The sequence below is a fragment of the Rhynchophorus ferrugineus genome, unplaced genomic scaffold (genome assembly GCF_030347505.1).
Source record: "Rhynchophorus ferrugineus isolate W39M unplaced genomic scaffold, kcgeb_rfMv2 rfM5, whole genome shotgun sequence".
Taxonomy (NCBI): domain Eukaryota; kingdom Metazoa; phylum Arthropoda; class Insecta; order Coleoptera; family Curculionidae; genus Rhynchophorus; species Rhynchophorus ferrugineus.
The window spans coordinates 4,940,628-4,968,508 of record NW_027472584.1 but is presented as its reverse complement, the minus strand read 5'-3'; the positions used below and the strand labels follow the sequence as shown (position 1 = coordinate 4,968,508).

The 27,881-nt window shown below is 31.0% G+C and overlaps 2 protein-coding genes and 3 pseudogenes across 5 annotated transcripts; 2 read left to right on the top strand and 3 right to left on the bottom strand.

The window, feature by feature from the left end:
* Positions 1-4,741: 4,741 nt before the first annotated feature.
* On the top strand, positions 4,742-5,802 carry LOC143196853 (non-structural maintenance of chromosomes element 3 homolog). Its single transcript, XM_076404724.1, has 4 exons — positions 4,742-5,007; positions 5,065-5,281; positions 5,339-5,553; positions 5,608-5,802. Exons 1-4 carry the CDS (start codon positions 4,774-4,776, stop codon positions 5,716-5,718), a joined length of 777 nt encoding a protein of 258 aa, XP_076260839.1. The 5' UTR covers positions 4,742-4,773; the 3' UTR covers positions 5,719-5,802.
* A 344-nt stretch (positions 5,803-6,146) lies between these two features.
* LOC143197373 (electron transfer flavoprotein-ubiquinone oxidoreductase, mitochondrial-like) lies at positions 6,147-7,082 on the bottom strand (annotated as a pseudogene). The gene is made up of 3 exons (XR_013005994.1): positions 6,797-7,082; positions 6,425-6,741; positions 6,147-6,374 (listed from the first exon to the last, which is right to left on the bottom strand). The product of XR_013005994.1 is annotated as an electron transfer flavoprotein-ubiquinone oxidoreductase, mitochondrial-like (transcript).
* A 6,557-nt stretch (positions 7,083-13,639) lies between these two features.
* LOC143197551 (non-structural maintenance of chromosomes element 3 homolog) lies at positions 13,640-14,700 on the top strand. The gene is made up of 4 exons (XM_076406096.1): positions 13,640-13,905; positions 13,963-14,179; positions 14,237-14,451; positions 14,506-14,700. Exons 1-4 carry the CDS (start codon positions 13,672-13,674, stop codon positions 14,614-14,616), a joined length of 777 nt encoding a protein of 258 aa, XP_076262211.1. The 5' UTR covers positions 13,640-13,671; the 3' UTR covers positions 14,617-14,700.
* Positions 14,701-15,044: 344 nt separating this feature from the next.
* LOC143197372 (electron transfer flavoprotein-ubiquinone oxidoreductase, mitochondrial-like) lies at positions 15,045-15,980 on the bottom strand (annotated as a pseudogene). Its single transcript, XR_013005993.1, has 3 exons — positions 15,695-15,980; positions 15,323-15,639; positions 15,045-15,272 (listed from the first exon to the last, which is right to left on the bottom strand). The product of XR_013005993.1 is annotated as an electron transfer flavoprotein-ubiquinone oxidoreductase, mitochondrial-like (transcript).
* A 7,969-nt stretch (positions 15,981-23,949) lies between these two features.
* On the bottom strand, positions 23,950-24,885 carry LOC143197371 (electron transfer flavoprotein-ubiquinone oxidoreductase, mitochondrial-like; annotated as a pseudogene). The gene is made up of 3 exons (XR_013005992.1): positions 24,600-24,885; positions 24,228-24,544; positions 23,950-24,177 (listed from the first exon to the last, which is right to left on the bottom strand). The product of XR_013005992.1 is annotated as an electron transfer flavoprotein-ubiquinone oxidoreductase, mitochondrial-like (transcript).
* Between the last annotated feature and the right edge of the window lie 2,996 nt (positions 24,886-27,881).

Genomic DNA, 27,881 nt, shown 5'->3' with positions numbered 1-27,881 from the left:
TTTGTTGGTTGCTGGAGAGGAGTTTTAGAGTTTTCTTGCTGTTTGTGTGTTTACCCTTCAATCTCAGGAATATTCACTAAACCAGGTAACATTTTCAGAAGCGATCCTTTTTCGATCTTCCTGATCCAGCGACTTCTAAATCATCAACCGTGCATTTTGTTGTAAATGATTTCTTATGGGCTGGCCCAGACTATCTCCAAGTTAACCTCCAAATTACGTTTTTGAGCAGCTTCATACACAATAAAAATGGGTAATTTTATCATTTGATTTTGTTCTTTGCAATTACCTGAAATAAAGGTAAGTTATCTAATCATCATTTTCTATAATAAATTGTCTACTCATTGCTTCAAATGAGAACTCCTCCTTGTTTTGTTAATATAATTTAGAGCTTGCAATGCAGCTTCATTACGAGCATTTTTTATCGTTTGCGCCTCTCCATAAAATTTGACGTCGTTGACGTTAAAATGGACTTTGAAAGGTCCCTTCGTGTCAGAATCATTTCTTCTAACATGAAGAGTATCATTAAAATGAACCGTGTCATTCAGTTTATGCAAATAAGATTTTTTCTCTGAAATGTCTGGTGATGCAGTCTTGCCTTCTATTTGTTCCTAAAAGGCACCTTATGAATATGAATATGAATATGAATTGAATAAATATTGAATACCAAAATATCATTAATTATAGAGTATTGTACAGACATCCCTACCTTTAATGCTAAATTGTTTAGTAAAGCTACAGGTGTTTCTTCAGGTTCTTTTCACTCTTTTTGATCTTCAAAGAATGATGTTGATATTCTGTATTTTTCAGAGCCCTCTGTGCAGCTTTCCTTTGAGCATTCTTCAAGCTTTTACCATCCACTGCTTAATTTTCATTTCCTAAATAGAAAGCGATGGTAAAACCTGTATTGTGAGGTCAATGAAATTTTTGATATATAATTGCATCTAATAATTTCACATTAATATACCTCTTCGTTAATTAATTCATATGAAAATGTAATATCATTACATTCAGCAATTCGTGACTAGAACTTAATGAGGATTTGTCTTCTGCTGGTTCACTAGTCAAACCTAAAACTCGGTTTGTTTCTGGCACAGAGGGATTATTTTTCCACGTTTCCGAATAAAGATACCACGATGAGGTATCTATTATTCTTCAAAGTTAAAAGCGTCCCAGATATAGATCCTTTTATACCAGTGAATTAACTATAAACATTGCTATTTACCAACAATAGAGTCCCTGTCGCCAAAAATATTTTTATATCATTTAATAACAATCCATAACTTAAGCTTAACAAGGAAAATAATAGTAGTATACAATTAAAGCAAATCATACTCAAATAATATAAAGAGAAAACATATATAACCGGGGAAACACACTAGAACTAACCTTAACATAATAATATAGAGCTGTAGGGGGTAAAAAAAATTTCGATATTCTTGATAAAAACTATCGATATTATTAGTAAAAATATAGATAATTTTGGCTAATCTATTGATTTGGTTTATATTGGTTTATTTTTTTTAATACCGTAGTTATTGCACTAAAGATTTCGGTATTTTTTTTCCTCCCATATATTGATTTTTTAAAATTATTTTCTATCGATATGTTTTCTGGCCGCGGACATATTTAAAAATATCAATTAACATATTAAAATACAATAAAATATTTGTGGGGTATTATTCCATTTCATAGAAAAATTCCATTCTTTTTTACAGATCCACAGAACATTCAAATATAAAAGTAATACTACTTCGTTTAAAATTAAATTATAAATTGCATGTTATTGCATGTAATTATTATAATACTATACAGTAATTTTTTTTTTCTTGTCTTTTTTAAAGTTAGTTTATTATTAAGCCTACTGACTGGCGAGTGGCCAACTTAGAAATTATCCCAGAAGACATCCCGTCTTACCCAGCCTGGTTACTGGCGTGACTGGGATCATTTTCCTTGTCGGATTTTGTACTCTTACCTAAGGGCATTCACAAACATCACAAATTTACTTACATGCCCCAGCAGAATTCGAACTCGCGACTATCGCAACAGGGGGACCATCCTGTCGCCTTTACTACTGCGGCAACTAAGCCAGCTATTAAATCGTTTATCATGAAAAAATATTTTATAAAATAAATAAACTTTTTTATAACTATTAATTTGTGATATGTATGGTTGCAGAATGTATGAGCAAATTTAAAAAATTCCCTTATTTCTCATATGCTTTATCTACCAAATACTTCATTATAATGAATCAAAAATTATGGATAAATGATCCAGGGTTTTGTAGAAGGGTCGGGGTCAGGATATAATGAGTCAAGTAATAAGGGGTCAAGTTAATGGTAGGTTTTATCAGGATAAACGATATAAATGTGCATGTATTTTGATTTTGTTGATTTGACATTTAGCATGATTTTTTTATTATTGAAATTCACGCCATTTCCTTTAGCTTGTAGGATTGGTTGCATATATCACTTTAATTCTCAACTCCCCACTCTAAACGTTTTTTCCGCTCTATTCTAGGTTTTATTTGAATTAAATATTGGATTTATTTTGTGTTATGTCAGTTCTATTGCTGCTTTTTAACGTTATTATTCGGTTTCTTTAATAATAACAGGATAACAGTGCATTTAATTTGATTTGTGCTTTTAATGTGAAGATTTATGGTTTTTATATGAAAAAAATCAAAATACCGTGGGGTAAGGTAATGCTCTAAAACTGATTTTGTTTATAATGTATTTTTAATGTGCAGGAATGGTTGATGGTGAACTGAAATCTTGATTCTTGATGTATTGAAACATTTTCGTACCACCGATCAAATCACCTTCAGAGACAGTAGTGTTGTATATTTTAATTGTTATGATAATATTTTACGTATATCAAATTACTAGAAGAAATTAAACTAAAAGTTTTTAATATACGAACAGTTTTTACTTCATTGAATATTCCATATTTATGTTTATTATATAAAAGGGAAGAATAAGAATATATATGTATATTTGCTTTTAGGTGCGCTGATTGTTATTCTACAATTTTAAAAATAATCTCACTTATGACGCCTTTGTTATAATGTATAAATTTTAAATGTTTCAATACTTAGGTTTTATTAAATGGAATTTGAAAATGGTTAGTAAGTGTTAGCTCATGATATATTTTGCGTATACTTTAATATGCAGACGTAAATTACTTCAATGATTATTATAAATCAAATATATTTTCGGGCATATATTGAAGATATTTTTAAGACAAATGTTAGTAACATCATTTTTAAATTACTCACTTAACTTTATTATGGGAGAAACATGATTAACTTAAAAAATAGTGGTCGAATCGACTGTTTTTATTCGATAGTTACCAACACTAATTCAATTTTAGTTGGGGCAGTAAGGAAATGCACTTTTTTATTAGAACATAATTAGCGTTGGGAACTATGGCTAATCAGTCGCTAGTTTCGGTTCGACTGATTGTATTACTTTTTACTATCGACTGTTTTTGAGTCGTGTACTTTTAGTTACTATTTTCGGTTCTACTAGTTTCATTCGACTGCTTTTTAACGTTCTGACTCTGTCGTCCTAGGCGCGACCTTGACAAAAATGTATACCGAATTTATGCTTTCCTAGATTTATATATAATATATTTAGTTTTATGATTTTTTTGGTAGTTTGCTTCTAAATAAAAATATATTGTATATTAATATAGCAACACTTTGGAACGATATTTTTCAAGATTGTTAATGTAATAGCGTAAAAAATTAAAATTGTGAATGACAAATAAGTAATAGGTAATATTTCTTTTGATTGACTTTTTGGTGTGTATCTAACACCCTCGGTTTTTGTTAGAAAATATTTCTGTCCGATAATAAATAAAGCATTAATTTTATTTTAAAAAGCTCTAGTAGTTATTGTGCGATCATTTTTAATTCATGGTTATTGTAATACATGTTATATATCACATAGTAATACATGTTTAGTTTAAGTTGTATTGTATTGTTTATATTTATTTAGTATATTGTTTAAAAATAGCAATTCATCTCAGAACATTCAAATATAAAAGTAACTCCACTTCCTTTAAAATGTAAGTATTATAGATATATTAATAGTATTCAGTAATGTTTTTCTTTTTCTTTTTTAAAGTTAGTACGTGAAGGAATACGTACATCTCCGTCTCGCGTATACTAAGGTTGTAAAATATAAGCAAATATTAAATTAATTGCTCCAAGCAATTATATCCGTCCTTTCCTCTCTTACAATTTATATAGGAAAGGGATCGAACATACTCGTCTGACATTAAGAATTAAAATAAAAAGCCAAGCCGTGCATTAGATTTTGCATATTTTGTAGTGGTTAGTAGGCATGTTGGCCACAAAAAATATCGATATGTCGAAGGAAAAAATATCCATATTTTTTGCAATAAGTATAAGATATATCGATATTTTACAAAAAAATGTATGTATATTTTTAATTGAAAATAAACATAGTTAAATATTAGCCTAAAAAATATTTTTTTCTAAAACTCTTAAGGAATAACGGTATTTTTGATAAACCATTAAAATTAAGTACCAGAATTCACTAAATGTTTAAAAGTAAGTTCCGATTTGAAAGTTTTTTTTAATTGTACTTAATCTTCTGAAATTATATCATCTAAAAAATTTCGATATATCGACAAAAAAATATCGATATTTTTTCTGCATCCCTAGCGGCTAGTTATTTAAATTTTTGTGTTGATAGTGCTGTATGGAGATAGCTGATACACGATTTTAAAGTTCTTCAAGTCGTAAAAATGTCGAAGAAGCGAAGATCAGTTAGCGGGTCTCAAAAAACCAAATCACAGACTGATCCAGACGTACCGGATCAAAATACAGAAAATATAATCAATGATGTAGTCAGGTACATTATTCTTAAAGCTGACGAAAATTCATTTTATACCAGATCCGAATTAAATCAAAATGTAATTCACAAAAAGGGCCAATGCGTGGATAGTGTTATACAACAAGCAATTAAGGTTCTGGAAAATGTTGGTATTATTATTGTTATATGGATGTTGTTGATATTGTTTTGCATACATTTTTAGGTATATGGTTACACACTTACTGAATATGATGATGTAAAAATGAAAAAAAAAATTTATTTTTTAATTAGTATGTTGCCTTCTGTAAATTATTCCGATGAAGAGGAAGAATGTGTTTCTAGTTATGAAACTGGTTCAAATGTACCAAATGCTGCTCACAAGATACTGACTCTATTAATTTTATCCCATATATTTATGACAAACGCGCCAGTATCAGACAGTGAGCTCTACGATACCATTCCTTTATTGTTTTTATATTGTTGATTTATTATTTCAGAATCCCTTTATAGTTTCCTGAAGTCCTTGGATATTGATGTAGAAGTTGAGCATCCATTTTTCGGTAAAGTCAAAGAATATATAAGAGAAACCTTGATAAAGAATTATTACCTTCACTGTGAGTTTGATGAGAAAACGAAAATACAAACTTTCCAATGGGGGATTCGAGCTGAAATTGAAATCTCAAAGATGAAGGTTTTACAGTTCGTGTGTGAGGTAACTATTTCAGTTGACTTATAAGCACATTGTCAGGTTATTATTGATTTACAGATGTATGGAAATAAGCAACCAAAAGACTGGCCAGAACATTACAGAGCGGCCGAGAATCAGTTCAAAGAAAGAGAAGAGCTAAAGGAAGAAACAAGGGATGAATCAAGCTAGTCACCGATACTGGTAGAACTACAATATAAAGTTTATTTGTATACAAAAATTGTATCTTCTTAACTAATACAATATAAATAAAAAGATATAGGAAAATGTTAAATCTCATTGGTCCTTACATTGCGTTGTAAGCTGGGCCGCGACCTCCTTCTGGGACCACCCAGTTATTCTGGCTGGGGTCCTTGATGTTGCACGTCTTACGGTGGATGGCCCTCTCCAGAATCGAGTGACACAAACTTATACACACCAGCGGGACAATAACAATCTTCGAGTCCGTCGAAGACGCCTAAGTTTCGTTTGACAGGATTTTGCGAGTTTAAAGTGTTGCCTAACATAATTTGTGTTATACACTATATGTACGCTTTTAGTTGACTTTAAAAGATTCCAGTTGTGTTTTGATGACATTTGGGTGATTATTTTATGAACTTTTAAACAATTCATTAATAAAAAAAACTTATTTTTGTGTAATGCTCTAATTTTTCATTAGGTACAATCCTTTTAACTAACTTTCGGCAAGGTAATAAAACCCGTGGCAAAGACTACTAAGCATCCTCCAGGAAAAGTGAGATTGGGGATACTGTGAAAACTGCCGGTGCCCTGGTGAGATCCTATTGCCGTCTTCGAAGTGATGCTTTATGAACGGATGGTGTTTGAACCTGCGAAGAAACGAACATTACCGCATTACCGATCTTTGGATATTCAGTACTTTTGGAATTCCTTGTACGGGCTCAGGTACAGATTGATGTAATCCAAACCCGACGGCGATCAGGGATACCTCGTCGTTAAATGATACAGAAAGGATCCTCCGTAGGTGTTCTTATCCAAGGGCCAGCCGATGGTGTGCTCCGCGCACCCGGTTTATGTTTGAATCATTCGTCGCGATATCTTTAACGCTCCCGTCATCGTTGTACAGGACTTCGGAAGGTGCATAACCCGGGCCCACGGCCTCAGCTTGCTCTCCCAACCACTGAATAACGTGTCCCAGCGGGACGATATAGTTCCCGTGATTAAACATCGGAGTTCCTGACGAAATATCATTTATTCAATATATAAATCGATTTAAGATAAAGAATCCAACCTGGCAGGGCTGGTACCGGAATCCTACCGGTGCTAGGTAATAGACCGAACTTATCCTCCGTTAGGGGAGTGTTCAGAGGCGCGCCCTTCTCTTTCCAGTCCCATTTATAGGGCCTTCTCGACGATGATTACCTAAAAATCTATGTTCCGTATAGACCACCGATCAAGTGTGCTATGACTTCGATTCCACCGACCCTGATTTTCTTCTCTTCCGCGTCCAACAGTTGTTTGGCTCGTATAGTCGCGCTTATTCCAGTTGGACCATCGCCGACTATCAGAATATCAGTTTACATCTAGAATGTGTAATTTAAGAAAAATTAATCCTTTCAAGGTAAGTAATAATTTTAGCATGACATGTCAGACAGAAATTGTGAAGAATATATATTATAAATTTAAATAGTGTAGATACTTAAAGTGGTAGAAAAAAATAGTGTTTTAAGCTGGGCATATATTTTTTCAGACTATTGAAGAAGAATTAACAGACTGTAACAGGAATAAAGCCAAAGCCAAGTCTCTTTGAAACAATTTTTTTGTTTTAATACGGACAAATTCTATGCATATTTATAATCAGACTTATAGACAGACAGGTAAAATAATAAAAATGATATCAATAAAATAATTGGTTATATAATGTTTCATTCATAATAATATATATTGTACAATTTTCTTAATATGTCACTCAAATTATCAATATTAATCTACGGGATAACGATGTCTTCTTTTCTTACTTAAATGGTAGTTGTTAAAAATAGAAACTTTTTTATTTATTATTATAGCAATAATATAGAATAAATTATGTTTTAATGAAAAAACAGCTGAATCATAGTGCATTTTATATTAAAATTACCTTTCCATCTTGGATCTTCTTCTCTTGGATGAATGAAATATAGTGTGTTATCTTAGAAAATTGATCCGAATATATTCCTATTTAACCCAACTGCTGGACTAGAAAATATGATTAGTTATATTTAAGAGTTCAAAGGTTACTTCACAATATACTATAAATAAAATAAAGCTCCAGACAATAATTGTATCATTACATATAATCATTTTAAGCTATAAAATTTAAAATATCTTATAAAATTTATTTTCGACAAATTAATTAAATATTCCGAATTAAAATGAAATTTTAGATATTTTCAACGAATTCCCTAAATGCAAACTCATTTTCTTTTATTTTAACAGGGAATTGTATAATTAAAGGTAACAGAAATACCTTACTCAAAAAATCAAAGTCCAACTCAGAGGTTCAAACAAAATATATCAAAATAAACTGAGCTCAGTGCAATTTTTATTTATTAACCTTTGCCAACAAAGTAACTTATATCTATAAATGTAATTTTATGAAAATCGGTCTTATAACATAAATATAATACTAAATAACACATAAAGTCACAGTTCAGAATCCTTTTTCTCATCTTCTATGTTGATTGTCTCCTATATATCAATCTTGGAATAATTCTATGTCCAAAATATTACTACAATATTAAATAAGTGTATTTTCATCTGTAATAAGATTGTGGGAAAATAAAAATGATACGGCAAGACCGATTGTTTAGAAACAGACATTTGACAAGATTGTAGAAATTTGTTTTTTGGGTTGCCGAGCGAATTTAAACCAAATAAAATTACCTGACATCTGTGGAATTTTCGAAAAATTTATCTAGTAATCCTAGTTAAAAGAGCACATTCAATCCATATTTAGCTACTAGGTCACGAGAATTTTTGATATTTACGCCTTCACTCAAGCACATCTAAATAATAATGTAAGGAAAAAGGCTTTAAAAAACTCTGTATCAATAATTTCTTACAAAAGCTTATATTGTTCCCAATCATAAGACTGCGTAGTGTTGTTCATTCTCAAGGAACTCAGTATATTGTACTTCTAAGTTTAAAAGGTGACCTAATTTTAAGATTTGTTGGAATTGGCATCATCCTGAAAATAGACTATAAAAATACACTTGATATCATAAAAACTAATTTAAATTACCTCTGACATGCCTTGTACTTTACCAATAAGACCGTTGTCAAAATCTACCACATTGTCAAACATTCTATCAATCATATCGAAAATAGTCTACAATTTTGTTTTCCTATTTTTATTTTTGGACTTTGTTGGTTGCTGGAGAGGAGTTTTAGAGTTTTCTTGCTGTTTGTGTGTTTACCCTTCAATCTCAGGAATATTCACTAAACCAGGTAACATTTTCAGAAGCGATCCTTTTTCGATCTTCCTGATCCAGCGACTTCTAAATCATCAACCGTGCATTTTGTTGTAAATGATTTCTTATGGGCTGGCCCAGACTATCTCCAAGTTAACCTCCAAATTACGTTTTTGAGCAGCTTCATACACAATAAAAATGGGTAATTTTATCATTTGATTTTGTTCTTTGCAATTACCTGAAATAAAGGTAAGTTATCTAATCATCATTTTCTATAATAAATTGTCTACCCATTGCTTCAAATGAGAACTCCTCCTTGTTTTGTTAATATAATTTAGAGCTTGCAATGCAGCTTCATTACGAGCATTTTTTATCGTTTGCGCCTCTCCATAAAATTTGACGTCGTTGACGTTAAAATGGACTTTGAAAGGTCCCATCGTGTCAGAATCATTTCTTCTAACATGAAGAGTATCATTAAAATGAACCGTGTCATTCAGTTTATGCAAATAAGATTTTTTCTCTGAAATGTCTGGTGATGCAGTCTTGCCTTCTATTTGTTCCTAAAAGGCACCTTATGAATATGAATATGAATTGAATAAATATTGAATACCAAAATATCATTAATTATAGAGTATTGTACAGACATCCCTACCTTTAATGCTAAATTGTTTAGTAAAGCTACAGGTGTTTCTTCAGGTTCTTTTCACTCTTTTTGATCTTCAAAGAATGATGTTGATATTCTGTATTTTTCAGAGCCCTCTGTGCAGCTTTCCTTTGAGCATTCTTCAAGCTTTTACCATCCACTGCTTAATTTTCATTTCCTAAATAGAAAGCAATGGTAAAAACTGTATTGTGAGGTCAATGAAATTTTTGATATATAATTGCATCTAATAATTTCACATTAATATACCTCTTCGTTAATTAATTCATATGAAAATGTAATATCATTACATTTAGCAATTCGTGACTAGAACTTAATGAGGATTTGTCTTCTGCTGGTTCACTAGTCAAACCTAAAACTCGGTTTGTTTCTGGCACAGAGGGATTATTTTTCCACGTTTCCGAATAAAGATACCACGATGAGGTATCTATTATTCTTCAAAGTTAAAAGCGTCCCAGATATAGATCCTTTTATACCAGTGAATTAACTATAAACATTGCTATTTACCAACAATAGAGTCCCTGTCGCCAAAAATATTTTTATATCATTTAATAACAATCCATAACTTAAGCTTAACAAGGAAAATAATAGTAGTATACAATTAAAGCAAATCATACTCAAATAATATAAAGAGAAAACATATATAACCGGGGAAACACACTAGAACTAACCTTAACATAATAATATAGAGCTGTAGGGGGTAAAAAAAATTCGATATTCTTGATAAAAACTATCGATATTATTAGTAAAAATATAGATAATTTTGGCTAATCTATTGATTTGGTTTATATTGGTTTATTTTTTTTAATACCGTAGTTATTGCACTAAAGATTTCGGTATTTTTTTTCCTCCCATATATTGATTTTTTATAATTATTTTCTATCGATATGTTTTCTGGCCGCGGACATATTTAAAAATATCAATTAACATATTAAAATACAATAAAATATTTGTGGGGTATTATTCCATTTCATAGAAAAATTCCATTCTTTTTTACAGATCCACAGAACATTCAAATATAAAAGTAATACTACTTCGTTTAAAATTAAATTATAAATTGCATGTTATTGCATGTAATTATTATAATACTATACAGTAATTTTTTTTTCTTGTCTTTTTTAAAGTTAGTTTATTATTAAGCCTACTGACTGGCGAGTGGCCAACTTAGAAATTATCCCAGAAGACATCCCGTCTTACCCAGCCTGGTTACTGGCGTGACTGGGATCATTTTCCTTGTCGGATTTTGTACTCTTACCTAAGGGCATTCACAAACATCACAAATTTACTTACATGCCCCAGCAGAATTCGAACTCGCGACTATCGCAACAGGGGGACCATCCTGTCGCCTTTACTACTGCGGCAACTAAGCCAGCTATTAAATCGTTTATCATGAAAAAATATTTTATAAAATAAATAAACTTTTTTATAACTATTAATTTGTGATATGTATGGTTGCAGAATGTATGAGCAAATTTAAAAAATTCCCTTATTTCTCATATGATTTATCTACCAAATACTTCATTATAATGAATCAAAAATTATGGATAAATGATCCAGGGTTTTGTAGAAGGGTCGGGGTCAGGATATAATGAGTCAAGTAATAAGGGGTCAAGTTAATGGTAGGTTTTATCAGGATAAACGATATAAATGTGCATGTATTTTGATTTTGTTGATTTGACATTTAGCATGATTTTTTTATTATTGAAATTCACGCCATTTCCTTTAGCTTGTAGGATTGGTTGCATATATCACTTTAATTCTCAACTCCCCACTCTAAACGTTTTTTCCGCTCTATTCTAGGTTTTATTTGAATTAAATATTGGGTTTATTTTGTGTTATGTCAGTTCTATTGCTGCTTTTTAACGTTATTATTCGGTTTCTTTAATAATAACAGAATAACAGTGCATTTAATTTGATTTGTGCTTTTAATGTGAAGATTTATGGTTTTTATATGAAAAAAATCAAAATACCGTGGGGTAAGGTAATGCTCTAAAACTGATTTTGTTTATAATGTATTTTTAATGTGCAGGAATGGTTGATGGTGAACTGAAATCTTGATTCTTGATGTATTGAAACATTTTCGTACCACCGATCAAATCACCTTCAGAGACAGTAGTGTTGTATATTTTAATTGTTATGATAATATTTTACGTATATCAAATTACTAGAAGAAATTAAACTAAAAGTTTTTAATATACGAACAGTTTTTACTTCATTGAATATTCCATATTTATGTTTATTATATAAAAGGGAAGAATAAGAATATATATGAATATTTGCTTTTAGGTGCGCTGATTGTTATTCTACAATTTTAAAAATAATCTCACTTATGACGCCTTTGTTATAATGTATAAATTTTAAATGTTTCAATACTTAGGTTTTATTAAATGGAATTTGAAAATGGTTAGTAAGTGTTAGCTCATGATATATTTTGCGTATACTTTAATATGCAGACGTAAATTACTTCAATGATTATTATAAATCAAATATATTTTCGGGCATATATTGAAGATATTTTTAAGACAAATGTTAGTAACATCATTTTTAAATTACTCACTTAACTTTATTATGGGAGAAACATGATTAACTTAAAAAATAGTGGTCGAATCGACTGTTTTTATTCGATAGTTACCAACACTAATTCAATTTTAGTTGGGGCAGTAAGGAAATGCACTTTTTTATTAGAACATAATTAGCGTTGGGAACTATGGCTAATCAGTCGCTAGTTTCGGTTCGACTGATTGTATTACTTTTTACTATCGACTGTTTTTGAGTCGTGTACTTTTAGTTACTATTTTCGGTTCTACTAGTTTCATTCGACTGCTTTTTAACGTTCTGACTCTGTCGTCCTAGGCGCGACCTTGACAAAAATGTATACCGAATTTATGCTTTCCTAGATTTATATATAATATATTTAGTTTTATGATTTTTTTGGTAGTTTGCTTCTAAATAAAAATATATTGTATATTAATATAGCAACACTTTGGAACGATATTTTTCAAGATTGTTAATGTAATAGGGTAAAAAATTAAAATTGTGAATGACAAATAAGTAATAGGTAATATTTCTTTTGATTGACTTTTTGGTGTGTATCTAACACCCTCGGTTTTTGTTAGAAAATATTTCTGTCCGATAATAAATAAAGCATTAATTTTATTTTAAAAAGCTCTAGTAGTTATTGTGCGATCATTTTTAATTCATGGTTATTGTAATACATGTTATATATCACATAGTAATACATGTTTAGTTTAAGTTGTATTGTATTGTTTATATTTATTTAGTATATTGTTTAAAAATAGCAATTCATCTCAGAACATTCAAATATAAAAGTAACTCCACTTCCTTTAAAATGTAAGTATTATAGATATATTAATAGTATTCAGTAATGTTTTTCTTTTTCTTTTTTAAAGTTAGTACGTGAAGGAATACGTACATCTCCGTCTCGCGTATACTAAGGTTGTAAAATATAAGCAAATATTAAATTAATTGCTCCAAGCAATTATATCCGTCCTTTCCTCTCTTACAATTTATATAGGAAAGGGATCGAACATACTCGTCTGACATTAAGAATTAAAATAAAAAGCCAAGCCGTGCATTAGATTTTGCATATTTTGTAGTGGTTAGTAGGCATGTTGGCCACAAAAAATATCGATATGTCGAAGGAAAAAATATCCATATTTTTTGCAATAAGTATAAGATATATCGATATTTTACAAAAAAATGTATGTATATTTTTAATTGAAAATAAACATAGTTAAATATTAGCCTAAAAAATATTTTTTTCTAAAACTCTTAAGGAATAACGGTATTTTTGATAAACCATTAAAATTAAGTACCAGAATTCACTAAATGTTTAAAAGTAAGTTCCGATTTGAAAGTTTTTTTTAATTGTACTTAATCTTCTGAAATTATATCATCTAAAAAATTTCGATATATCGACAAAAAAATATCGATATTTTTTCTGCATCCCTAGCGGCTAGTTATTTAAATTTTTGTGTTGATAGTGCTGTATGGAGATAGCTGATACACGATTTTAAAGTTCTTCAAGTCGTAAAAATGTCGAAGAAGCGAAGATCAGTTAGCGGGTCTCAAAAAACCAAATCACAGACTGATCCAGACGTACCGGATCAAAATACAGAAAATATAATCAATGATGTAGTCAGGTACATTATTCTTAAAGCTGACGAAAATTCATTTTATACCAGATCCGAATTAAATCAAAATGTAATTCACAAAAAGGGCCAATGCGTGGATAGTGTTATACAACAAGCAATTAAGGTTCTGGAAAATGTTGGTATTATTATTGTTATATGGATGTTGTTGATATTGTTTTGCATACATTTTTAGGTATATGGTTACACACTTACTGAATATGATGATGTAAAAATGAAAAAAAAAATTTATTTTTTAATTAGTATGTTGCCTTCTGTAAATTATTCCGATGAAGAGGAAGAATGTGTTTCTAGTTATGAAACTGGTTCAAATGTACCAAATGCTGCTCACAAGATACTGACTCTATTAATTTTATCCCATATATTTATGACAAACGCGCCAGTATCAGACAGTGAGCTCTACGATACCATTCCTTTATTGTTTTTATATTGTTGATTTATTATTTCAGAATCCCTTTATAGTTTCCTGAAGTCCTTGGATATTGATGTAGAAGTTGAGCATCCATTTTTCGTTAAAGTCAAAGAATATATAAGAGAAACCTTGATAAAGAATTATTACCTTCACTGTGAGTTTGATGAGAAAACGAAAATACAAACTTTCCAATGGGGGATTCGAGCTGAAATTGAAATCTCAAAGATGAAGGTTTTACAGTTCGTGTGTGAGGTAACTATTTCAGTTGACTTATAAGCACATTGTCAGGTTATTATTGATTTACAGATGTATGGAAATAAGCAACCAAAAGACTGGCCAGAACATTACAGAGCGGCCGAGAATCAGTTCAAAGAAAGAGAAGAGCTAAAGGAAGAAACAAGGGATGAATCAAGCTAGTCACCGATACTGGTAGAACTACAATATAAAGTTTATTTGTATACAAAAATTGTATCTTCTTAACTAATACAATATAAATAAAAAGATATAGGAAAATGTTAAATCTCATTGGTCCTTACATTGCGTTGTAAGCTGGGCCGCGACCTCCTTCTGGGACCACCCAGTTATTCTGGCTGGGGTCCTTGATGTTGCACGTCTTACGGTGGATGGCCCTCTCCAGAATCGAGTGACACAAACTTATACACACCAGCGGGACAATAACAATCTTCGAGTCCGTCGAAGACGCCTAAGTTTCGTTTGACAGGATTTTGCGAGTTTAAAGTGTTGCCTAACATAATTTGTGTTATACACTATATGTACGCTTTTAGTTGACTTTAAAAGATTCCAGTTGTGTTTTGATGACATTTGGGTGATTATTTTATGAACTTTTAAACAATTCATTAATAAAAAAAACTTATTTTTGTGTAATGCTCTAATTTTTCATTAGGTACAATCCTTTTAACTAACTTTCGGCAAGGTAATAAAACCCGTGGCAAAGACTACTAAGCATCCTCCAGGAAAAGTGAGATTGGGGATACTGTGAAAACTGCCGGTGCCCTGGTGAGATCCTATTGCCGTCTTCGAAGTGATGCTTTATGAACGGATGGTGTTTGAACCTGCGAAGAAACGAACATTACCGCATTACCGATCTTTGGATATTCAGTACTTTTGGAATTCCTTGTACGGGCTCAGGTACAGATTGATGTAATCCAAACCCGACGGCGATCAGGGATACCTCGTCGTTAAATGATACAGAAAGGATCCTCCGTAGGTGTTCTTATCCAAGGGCCAGCCGATGGTGTGCTCCGCGCACCCGGTTTATGTTTGAATCATTCGTCGCGATATCTTTAACGCTCCCGTCATCGTTGTACAGGACTTCGGAAGGTGCATAACCCGGGCCCACGGCCTCAGCTTGCTCTCCCAACCACTGAATAACGTGTCCCAGCGGGACGATATAGTTCCCGTGATTAAACATCGGAGTTCCTGACGAAATATCATTTATTCAATATATAAATCGATTTAAGATAAAGAATCCAACCTGGCAGGGCTGGTACCGGAATCCTACCGGTGCTAGGTAATAGACCGAACTTATCCTCCGTTAGGGGAGTGTTCAGAGGCGCGCCCTTCTCTTTCCAGTCCCATTTATAGGGCCTTCTCGACGATGATTACCTAAAAATCTATGTTCCGTATAGACCACCGATCAAGTGTGCTATGACTTCGATTCCACCGACCCTGATTTTCTTCCCTTCCGCGTCCAACAGTTGTTTGGCTCGTATAGTCGCGCTTATTCCAGTTGGACCATCGCCGACTATCAGAATATCAGTTTACATCTAGAATGTGTAATTTAAGAAAAATTAATCCTTTCAAGGTAAGTAATAATTTTAGCATGACATGTCAGACAGAAATTGTGAAGAATATATATTATAAATTTAAATAGTGTAGATACTTAAAGTGGTAGAAAAAAATAGTGTTTTAAGCTGGGCATATATTTTTTCAGACTATTGAAGAAGAATTAACAGACTGTAACAGGAATAAAGCCAAAGCCAAGTCTCTTTGAAACAATTTTTTTGTTTTAATACGGACAAATTCTATGCATATTTATAATCAGACTTATAGACAGACAGGTAAAATAATAAAAATGATATCAATAAAATAATTGGTTATATAATGTTTCATTCATAATAATATATATTGTACAATTTTCTTAATATGTCACTCAAATTATCAATATTAATCTACGGGATAACGATGTCTTCTTTTCTTACTTAAATGGTAGTTGTTAAAAATAGAAACTTTTTTATTTATTATTATAGCAATAATATAGAATAAATTATGTTTTAATGAAAAAACAGCTGAATCATAGTGCATTTTATATTAAAATTACCTTTCCATCTTGGATCTTCTTCTCTTGGATGAATGAAATATAGTGTGTTATCTTAGAAAATTGATCCGAATATATTCCTATTTAACCCAACTGCTGGACTAGAAAATATGATTAGTTATATTTAAGAGTTCAAAGGTTACTTCACAATATACTATAAATAAAATAAAGCTCCAGACAATAATTGTATCATTACATATAATCATTTTAAGCTATAAAATTTAAAATATCTTATAAAATTTATTTTCGACAAATTAATTAAATATTCCGAATTAAAATGAAATTTTAGATATTTTCAACGAATTCCCTAAATGCAAACTCATTTTCTTTTATTTTAACAGGGAATTGTATAATTAAAGGTAACAGAAATACCTTACTCAAAAAATCAAAGTCCAACTCAGAGGTTCAAACAAAATATATCAAAATAAACTGAGCTCAGTGCAATTTTTATTTATTAACCTTTGCCAACAAAGTAACTTATATCTATAAATGTAATTTTATGAAAATCGGTCTTATAACATAAATATAATACTAAATAACACATAAAGTCACAGTTCAGAATCCTTTTTCTCATCTTCTATGTTGATTGTCTCCTATATATCAATCTTGGAATAATTCTATGTCCAAAATATTACTACAATATTAAATAAGTGTATTTTCATCTGTAATAAGATTGTGGGAAAATAAAAATGATACGGCAAGACCGATTGTTTAGAAACAGACATTTGACAAGATTGTAGAAATTTGTTTTTTGGGTTGCCGAGCGAATTTAAACCAAATAAAATTACCTGACATCTGTGGAATTTTCGAAAAATTTATCTAGTAATCCTAGTTAATAGAGCACATTCAATCCATATTTAGCTACTAGGTCACGAGAATTTTTGATATTTACGCCTTCACCCAAGCACATCTAAATAATAATGTAACGAAAAAGGCTTTAAAAAACTCTGTATCAATAATTTCTTACAAAAGCTTATATTGTTCCCAATCATAAGACTGCGTAGTGTTGTTCATTCTCAAGGAACTCAGTATATTGTACTTCTAAGTTTAAAAGGTGACCTAATTTTAAGATTTGTTGGAATTGGCATCATCCTGAAAATAGACTATAAAAATACACTTGATATCATAAAAACTAATTTAAATTACCTCTGACATGCCTTGTACTTTACCAATAAGACCGTTGTCAAAATCTACCACATTGTCAAACATTCTATCAATCATATCGAAAATAGTCTACAATTTTGTTTTCCTATTTTTATTTTTGGACTTTGTTGGTTGCTGGAGAGGAGTTTTAGAGTTTTCTTGCTGTTTGTGTGTTTACCCTTCAATCTCAGGAATATTCACTAAACCAGGTAACATTTTCAGAAGCGATCCTTTTTCGATCTTCCTGATCCAGCGACTTCTAAATCATCAACCGTGCATTTTGTTGTAAATGATTTCTTATGGGCTGGCCCAGACTATCTCCAAGTTAACCTCCAAATTACGTTTTTGAGCAGCTTCATACACAATAAAAATGGGTAATTTTATCATTTGATTTTGTTCTTTGCAATTACCTGAAATAAAGGTAAGTTATCTAATCATCATTTTCTATAATAAATTGTCTACTCATTGCTTCAAATGAGAACTCCTCCTTGTTTTGTTAATATAATTTAGAGCTTGCAATGCAGCTTCATTACGAGCATTTTTTATCGTTTGAGCCTCTCCATAAAATTTGACGTCGTTGACGTTAAAATGGACTTTGAAAGGTCCCTTCGTGTCAGAATCATTTCTTCTAACATGAAGAGTATCATTAAAATGAACCGTGTCATTCAGTTTATGCAAATAAGATTTTTTCTCTGAAATGTCTGGTGATGCAGTCTTGCCTTCTATTTGTTCCTAAAAGGCACCTTATTTATATGTCTATATTTAACTAAACAATATTGAATACCAAAATATCATTAATTATAGAGTATTGTACAGACATCCCTACCTTTAATGCTAAATTGTTTAGTAAAGCTACAGGTGTTTCTTCAGGTTCTTTTCACTCTTTTTGATCTTCAAAGAATGATGTTGATATTCTGTATTTTTCAGAGCCCTCTGTGTAGCTTTCCTTTGAGCATTCTTCAAGCTTTTACCATCCATTGCTTAATTTTCATTTCCTAAATAGAAAGCGATGGTAAAAACTGTATTGTGCAGAGGTCAATGAAATTTTTGATATATAATTGCATCTAATAATTTCACATTAATATACCTCTTCGTTAATTAATTCATATGAAAATGTAATATCATTACATTCAGCAATTCGTGAATAGAACTTAATGCGGATTTGTCTTCTGCTGGTTCACTAGTCAAACCTAAAACTCGGTTTGTTTCTGGCACAGAGGGATTATTTTTCCACGTTTCCGAATAAAGATACCACGATGAGGTATCTATTATTCTTCAAAGTTAAAAGCGTCCCAGATATAGATCCTTTTATACCAGTGAATTAACTATAAACAATGCTATTTACCAACAATAGAGTCCCTGTCGCCAAAAATATTTTTATATCATTTAATAACAATCCATAACTTAAGCTTAACAAGGAAAATAATAGTAGTATACAATTAAAGCAAATCATACTCAAATAATATAAAGAGAAAACATATATAACCGGGGAAACACACTAAAACTAACCTTAACATAATAATATAGAGCTGTAGGAGGTAAAAAAAATTTCGATATTCTTGATAAAAACTATCGATATTATTAGTAAAAATATAGATAATTTTGGCTAATCTATTGATTTGGTTTATATTGGTTTATTTTTTTTAATACCGTAGTTATTGCACTAAAGATTTCGGTATTTTTTTTCCTCCCATATATTGATTTTTTAAAATTATTTTCTATCGATATGTTTTCTGGCCGCGGACATATTTAAAAATATCAATTAACATATTAAAATACAATAAAATATTTGTGGGGTATTATTCCATTTCATAGAAAAATTCCATTCTTTTTTACAGATCCACAGAACATTCAAATATAAAAGTAATACTACTTCGTTTAAAATTAAATTATAAATTGCATGTTATTGCATGTAATTATTATAATACTGTACAGTAATTTTTTTTTCTTGTCTTTTTTAAAGTTAGTTTATTATTAAGCCTACTGACTGGCGAGTGGCCAACTTAGAAATTATCCCAGAAGACATCCCGTCTTACCCAGCCTGGTTACTGGCGTGACTGGGATCATTTTCCTTGTCGGATTTTGTACTCTTACCTAAGGGCATTCACAAACATCACAAATTTACTTACATGCCCCAGCAGAATTCGAACTCGCGACTATCGCAACAGGGGGACCATCCTGTCGCCTTTACTACTGCGGCAACTAAGCCAGCTATTAAATCGTTTATCATGAAAAAATATTTTATAAAATAAATAAACTTTTTTATAACTATTAATTTGTGATATGTATGGTTGCAGAATGTATGAGCAAATTTAAAAAATTCCCTTATTTCTCATATGATTTATCTACCAAATACTTCATTATAATGAATCAAAAATTATGGATAAATGATCCAGGGTTTTGTAGAAGGGTCGGGGTCAGGATATAATGAGTCAAGTAATAAGGGGTCAAGTTAATGGTAGGTTTTATCAGGATAAACGATATAAATGTTCATGTATTTTGATTTTGTTGATTTGACATTTAGCATGATTTTTTTATTATTGAAATTCACGCCATTTCCTTTAGCTTGTAGGATTGGTTGCATATATCACTTTAATTCTCAACTCCCCACTCTAAACGTTTTTTCCGCTCTATTCTAGGTTTTATTTGAATTAAATATTGGGTTTATTTTGTGTTATGTCAGTTCTATTGCTGCTTTTTAACGTTATTATTCGGTTTCTTTAATAATAACAGAATAACAGTGCATTTAATTTGATTTGTGCTTTTAATGTGAAGATTTATGGTTTTTATATGAAAAAAATCAAAATACCGTGGGGTAAGGTAATGCTCTAAAACTGATTTTGTTTATAATGTATTTTTAATGTGCAGGAATGGTTGATGGTGAACTGAAATCTTGATTCTTGATGTATTGAAACATTTTCGTACCACCGATCAAATCACCTTCAGAGACAGTAGTGTTGTATATTTTAATTGTTATGATAATATTTTACGTATATCAAATTACTAGAAGAAATTAAACTAAAAGTTTTTAATATACGAACAGTTTTTACTTCATTGAATATTCCATATTTATGTTTATTATATAAAAGGGAAGAATAAGAATATATATGTATATTTGCTTTTAGGTGCGCTGATTGTTATTCTACAATTTTAAAAATAATCTCACTTATGACGCCTTTGTTATAATGTATAAATTTTAAATGTTTCAATACTTAGGTTTTATTAAATGGAATTTGAAAATGGTTAGTAAGTGTTAGCTCATGATATATTTTGCGTATACTTTAATATGCAGACGTAAATTACTTCAATGATTATTATAAATCAAATATATTTTCGGGCATATATTGAAGATATTTTTAAGACAAATGTTAGTAACATCATTTTTAAATTACTCACTTAACTTTATTATGGGAGAAACATGATTAACTTAAAAAATAGTGGTCGAATCGACTGTTTTTATTCGATAGTTACCAACACTAATTCAATTTTAGTTGGGGCAGTAAGGAAATGCACTTTTTTATTAGAACATAATTAGCGTTGGGAACTATGGCTAATCAGTCGCTAGTTTCGGTTCGACTGATTGTATTACTTTTTACTATCGACTGTTTTTGAGTCGTGTACTTTTAGTTACTATTTTCGGTTCTACTAGTTTCATTCGACTGCTTTTTAACGTTCTGACTCTGTCGTCCTAGGCGCGACCTTGACAAAAATGTATACCGAATTTATGCTTTCCTAGATTTATATATAATATATTTAGTTTTATGATTTTTTTGGTAGTTTGCTTCTAAATAAAAATATATTGTATATTAATATAGCAACACTTTGGAACGATATTTTTCAAGATTGTTAATGTAATAGGGTAAAAAATTAAAATTGTGAATGACAAATAAGTAATAGGTAATATTTCTTTTGATTGACTTTTTGGTGTGTATCTAACACCCTCGGTTTTTGTTAGAAAATATTTCTGTCCGATAATAAATAAAGCATTAATTTTATTTTAAAAAGCTCTAGTAGTTATTGTGCGATCATTTTTAATTCATGGTTATTGTAATACATGTTATATATCACATAGTAATACATGTTTAGTTTAAGTTGTATTGTATTGTTTATATTTATTTAGTATATTGTTTAAAAATAGCAATTCATCTCAGAACATTCAAATATAAAAGTAACTCCACTTCCTTTAAAATGTAAGTATTATAGATATATTAATAGTATTCAGTAATGTTTTTCTTTTTCTTTTTTAAAGTTAGTACGTGAAGGAATACGTACATCTCCGTCTCGCGTATACTAAGGTTGTAAAATATAAGCAAATATTAAATTAATTGCTCCAAGCAATTATATCCGTCCTTTCCTCTCTTACAATTTATATAGGAAAGGGATCGAACATACTCGTCTGACATTAAGAATTAAAATAAAAAGCCAAGCCGTGCATTAGATTTTGCATATTTTGTAGTGGTTAGTAGGCATGTTGGCCACAAAAAATATCGATATGTCGAAGGAAAAAATATCCATATTTTTTGCAATAAGTATAAGATATATCGATATATTACAAAAAAATGTATGTATATTTTTAATTGAAAATAAACATAGTCAAATATTAGCCTAAAAAATATTTTTTTCTAAAACTCTTAAGGAATAACGGTATTTTTGATAAACCATTAAAATTAAGTACCAGAATTCACTAAACGTTTAAAAGTAAGTTCCGATTTGAAAGTTTTTTTTAATTGTACTTAATCTTCTGAAATTATATCATCTAAAAAATATCGATATATCGACAAAAAAATATCGATATTTTTTCTGCATCCCTAGCGGCTAGTTATTTAAATTTTAGTGTTGATAGTGCTGTATGGAGATAGCTGATACACGATTTTAAAGTTCTTCAAGTCGTAAAAATGTCGAAGAAGCGAAGATCAGTTAGCGGGTCTCATAAAACCAAATCACAGACTGATCCAGACGTACCGGATCAAAATACAGAAAATATAATCAATGATGTAGTCAGGTACATTATTCTTAAAGCTGACGAAAATTCATTTTATACCAGATCCGAATTAAATCAAAATGTAATTCACAAAAAGGGCCAATGCGTGGATAGTGTTATACAACAAGCAATTAAGGTTCTGGAAAATGTTGGTATTATTATTGTTATATGGATGTTGTTGATATTGTTTTGCATACATTTTTAGATATATGGTTACACACTTACTGAATATGATGATGTAAAAATGAAAAAAAAAAAATTATTTTTTAATTAGTATGTTGCCTTCTGTAAATTATTCCGATGAAGAGGAAGAATGTGTTTCTAGTTATGAAACTGGTTCAAATGTACCAAATGCTGCTCACAAGATACTGACTCTATTAATTTTATCCCATATATTTATGACAAACGCGCCAGTATCAGACAGTGAGCTCTACGATACCATTCCTTTATTGTTTTTATATTGTTGATTTATTATTTCAGAATCCCTTTATAGTTTCCTGAAGTCCTTGGATATTGATGTAGAAGTTGAGCATCCATTTTTCGGTAAAGTCAAAGAATATATAAGAGAAACCTTGATAAAGAATTATTACCCTCACTGTGAGTTTGATGAGAAAACGAAAATACAAACTTTCCAATGGGGGATTCGAGCTGAAATTGAAATCTCAAAGATGAAGGTTTTACAGTTCGTGTGTGAGGTAACTATTTCAGTTGACTTATAAGCACATTGTCAGGTTATTATTGATTTACAGATGTATGGAAATAAGCAACCAAAAGACTGGCCAGAACATTACAGAGCGGCCGAGAATCAGTTCAAAGAAAGAGAAGAGCTAAAGGAAGAAACAAGGGATGAATCAAGCTAGTCACCGATACTGGTAGAACTACAATATAAAGTTTATTTGTATACAAAAATTGTATCTTCTTAACTAATACAATATAAATAAAAAGATATAGGAAAATGTTAAATCTCATTGGTCCTTACATTGCGTTGTAAGCTGGGCCGCGACCTCCTTCTGGGACCACCCAGTTATTCTGGCTGGGGTCCTTGATGTTGCACGTCTTACGGTGGATGGCCCTCTCCAGAATCGAGTGACACAAACTCATACACACCAGCGGGACAATAACAATCTTCGAGTCCGTCGAAGACGCCTAAGTTTCGTTTGACAGGATTTTGCGAGTTTAAAGTGTTGCATAACATAATTTGTGTTATACACTATATGTACGCTTTTAGTTGACTTTAAAAGATTCCAGTTGTGTTTTGATGACATTTGGGTGATTATTTTATGAACTTTTAAACAATTCATTAATAAAAAAAACTTATTTTTGTGTAATGCTCTAATTTTTCATTAGGTACAATCCTTTTAACTAACTTTCGGCAAGGTAATAAAACCCGTGGCAAAGACTACTAAGCATCCTCCAGGAAAAGTGAGATTGGGGATACTGTGAAAACTGCCGGTGCCCTGGTGAGATCCTATTGCCGTCTTCGAAGTGATGCTTTATGAACGGATGGTGTTTGAACCTGCGAAGAAACGAACATTACCGCATTACCGATCTTTGGATATTCAGTACTTTTGGAATTCCTTGTACGGGCTCAGGTACAGATTGATGTAATCCAAACCCGACGGCGATCAGGGATACCTCGTCGTTAAATGATACAGAAAGGATCCTCCGTAGGTGTTCTTATCCAAGGGCCAGCCGATGGTGTGCTCCGCGCACCCGGTTTATGTTTGAATCATTCGTCGCGATATCTTTAACGCTCCCGTCATCGTTGTACAGGACTTCGGAAGGTGCATAACCCGGGCCCACGGCCTCAGCTTGCTCTCCCAACCACTGAATAACGTGTCCCAGCGGGACGATATAGTTCCCGTGATTAAACATCGGAGTTCCTGACGAAATATCATTTATTCAATATATAAATCGATTTAAGATAAAGAATCCAACCTGGCAGGGCTGGTACCGGAATCCTACCGGTGCTAGGTAATAGACCGAACTTATCCTCCGTTAGGGGAGTGTTCAGAGGCGCGCCCTTCTCTTTCCAGTCCCATTTATAGGGCCTTCTCGACGATGATTACCTAAAAATCTATGTTCCGTATAGACCACCGATCAAGTGTGCTATGACTTCGATTCCACCGACCCTGATTTTCTTCCCTTCCGCGTCCAACAGTTGTTTGGCTCGTATAGTCGCGCTTATTCCAGTTGGACCATCGCCGACTATCAGAATATCAGTTTACATCTAGAATGTGTAATTTAAGAAAAATTAATCCTTTCAAGGTAAGTAATAATTTTAGCATGACATGTCAGACAGAAATTGTGAAGAATATATATTATAAATTTAAATAGTGTAGATACTTAAAGTGGTAGAAAAAATAGTGTTTTAAGCTGGGCATATATTTTTTCAGACTATTGAAGAAGAATTAACAGACTGTAACAGGAATAAAGCCAAAGCCAAGTCTCTTTGAAACAATTTTTTTGTTTTAATACGGACAAATTCTATGCATATTTATAATCAGACTTATAGACAGACAGGTAAAATAATAAAAATGATATCAATAAAATAATTGGATATATAATGTTTAATTCATAATAATATATATTGTACAATTTTCTTAATATGTAAATGGTAGTTGTTAAAAATAGAACCTTTTTTATTTATTATTATAGCAATAATATAGATTAAATTATGTTTTAATGAAAAAACAGCTGAATCATAGTGCATTTTATATTAAAATTACCTTTCCATCTTGAATCTTCTTCTCTTGGATGAATGAAATATAGTGTGTTATCTTAGAAAATTGATCCGAATATATTCCTATTTAACCCAACTGCTGGACTAGAAAATATGATTAGTTATATTTAAGAGTTCAAAGGTTACTTCACAATATACTATAAATAAAATAAAGCTCCAGACAATAATTGTATCATTACATATAATCATTTTAAGCTATAAAATTTAAAATATCTTATAAAATTTATTTTCGACAAATTAATTAAATATTCCGAATTAAAATGAAATTTTAGATATTTTCAACGAATTCCCTAAATGCAAACTCATTTTCTTTTATTTTAACAGGGAATTGTATAATTAAAGGTAACAGAAATACCTTACTCAAAAAATCAAAGTCCAACTCAGAGGTTCAAACAAAATATATCAAAATAAACTGAGCTCAGTGCAATTTTTATTTATTAACCTTTGCCAACAAAGTAACTTATATCTATAAATGTAATTTTATGAAAATCGGTCTTATAACATAAATATAATACTAAATAACACATAAAGTCACAGTTCAGAATCCTTTTTCTCATCTTCTATGTTGATTGTCTCCTATATATCAATCTTGGAATAATTCTATGTCCAAAATATTACTACAATATTAAATAAGTGTATTTTCATCTGTAATAAGATTGTGGGAAAATAAAAATGATACGGCAAGACCGATTGTTTAGAAACAGACATTTGACAAGATTGTAGAAATTTGTTTTTTGGGTTGCCGAGCGAATTTAAACCAAATAAAATTACCTGACATCTGTGGAATTTTCGAAAAATTTATCTAGTAATCCTAGTTAAAAGAGCACATTCAATCCATATTTAGCTACTAGGTCACGAGAATTTTTGATATTTACGCCTTCACTCAAGCACATCTAAATAATAATGTAAGGAAAAAGGCTTTAAAAAACTCTGTATCAATAATTTCTTACAAAAACTTATATTGTTCCCAATCATAAGACTGCGTAGTGTTGTTCATTCTCAAGGAACTCAGTATATTGTACTTCTAAGTTTAAAAGGTGACCTAATTTTAAGATTTGTTGGAATTGGCATCATCCTGAAAATAGACTATAAAAATACACTTGATATCATAAAAACTAATTTAAATTACCTCTGACATGCCTTGTACTTTACCAATAAGACCGTTGTCAAAATCTACCACATTGTCAAACATTCTATCAATCATATCGAAAATAGTCTACAATTTTGTTTTCCTATTTTTATTTTTGGACTTTGTTGGTTGCTGGAGAGGAGTTTTAGAGTTTTCTTGCTGTTTGTGTGTTTACCCTTCAATCTCAGGAATATTCACTAAACCAGGTAACATTTTCAGAAGCGATCCTTTTTCGATCTTCCTGATCCAGCGACTTCTAAATCATCAACCGTGCATTTTGTTGTAAATGATTTCTTATGGGCTGGCCCAGACTATCTCCAAGTTAACCTCCAAATTACGTTTTTGAGCAGCTTCATACACAATAAAAATGGGTAATTTTATCATTTGATTTTGTTCTTTGCAATTACCTGAAATAAAGGTAAGTTATCTAATCATCATTTTCTATAATAAATTGTCTACTCATTGCTTCAAATGAGAACTCCTCCTTGTTTTGTTAATATAATTTAGAGCTTGCAATGCAGCTTCATTACGAGCATTTTTTATCGTTTGCGCCTCTCCATAAAATTTGACGTCGTTGACGTTAAAATGGACTTTGAAAGGTCCCTTCGTGTCAGAATCATTTCTTCTAACATGAAGAGTATCATTAAAATGAACCGTGTCATTCAGTTTATGCAAATAAGATTTTTTCTCTGAAATGTCTGGTGATGCAGTCTTGCCTTCTATTTGTTCCTAAAAGGCACCTTATGAATATGAATATGAATATGAATTGAATAAATATTGAATACCAAAATATCATTAATTATAGAGTATTGTACAGACATCCCTACCTTTAATGCTAAATTGTTTAGTAAAGCTACAGGTGTTTCTTCAGGTTCTTTTCACTCTTTTTGATCTTCAAAGAATGATGTTGATATTCTGTATTTTTCAGAGCCCTCTGTGCAGCTTTCCTTTGAGCATTCTTCAAGCTTTTACCATCCACTGCTTAATTTTCATTTCCTAAATAGAAAGCGATGGTAAAAACTGTATTGTGAGGTCAATGAAATTTTTGATATATAATTGCATCTAATAATTTCACATTAATATACCTCTTCGTTAATTAATTCATATGAAAATGTAATATCATTACATTCAGCAATTCGTGACTAGAACTTAATGAGGATTTGTCTTCTGCTGGTTCACTAGTCAAACCTAAAACTCGGTTTGTTTCTGGCACAGAGGGATTATTTTTCCACGTTTCCGAATAAAGATACCACGATGAGGTATCTATTATTCTTCAAAGTTAAAAGCGTCCCAGATATAGATCCTTTTATACCAGTGAATTAACTATAAACATTGCTATTTACCAACA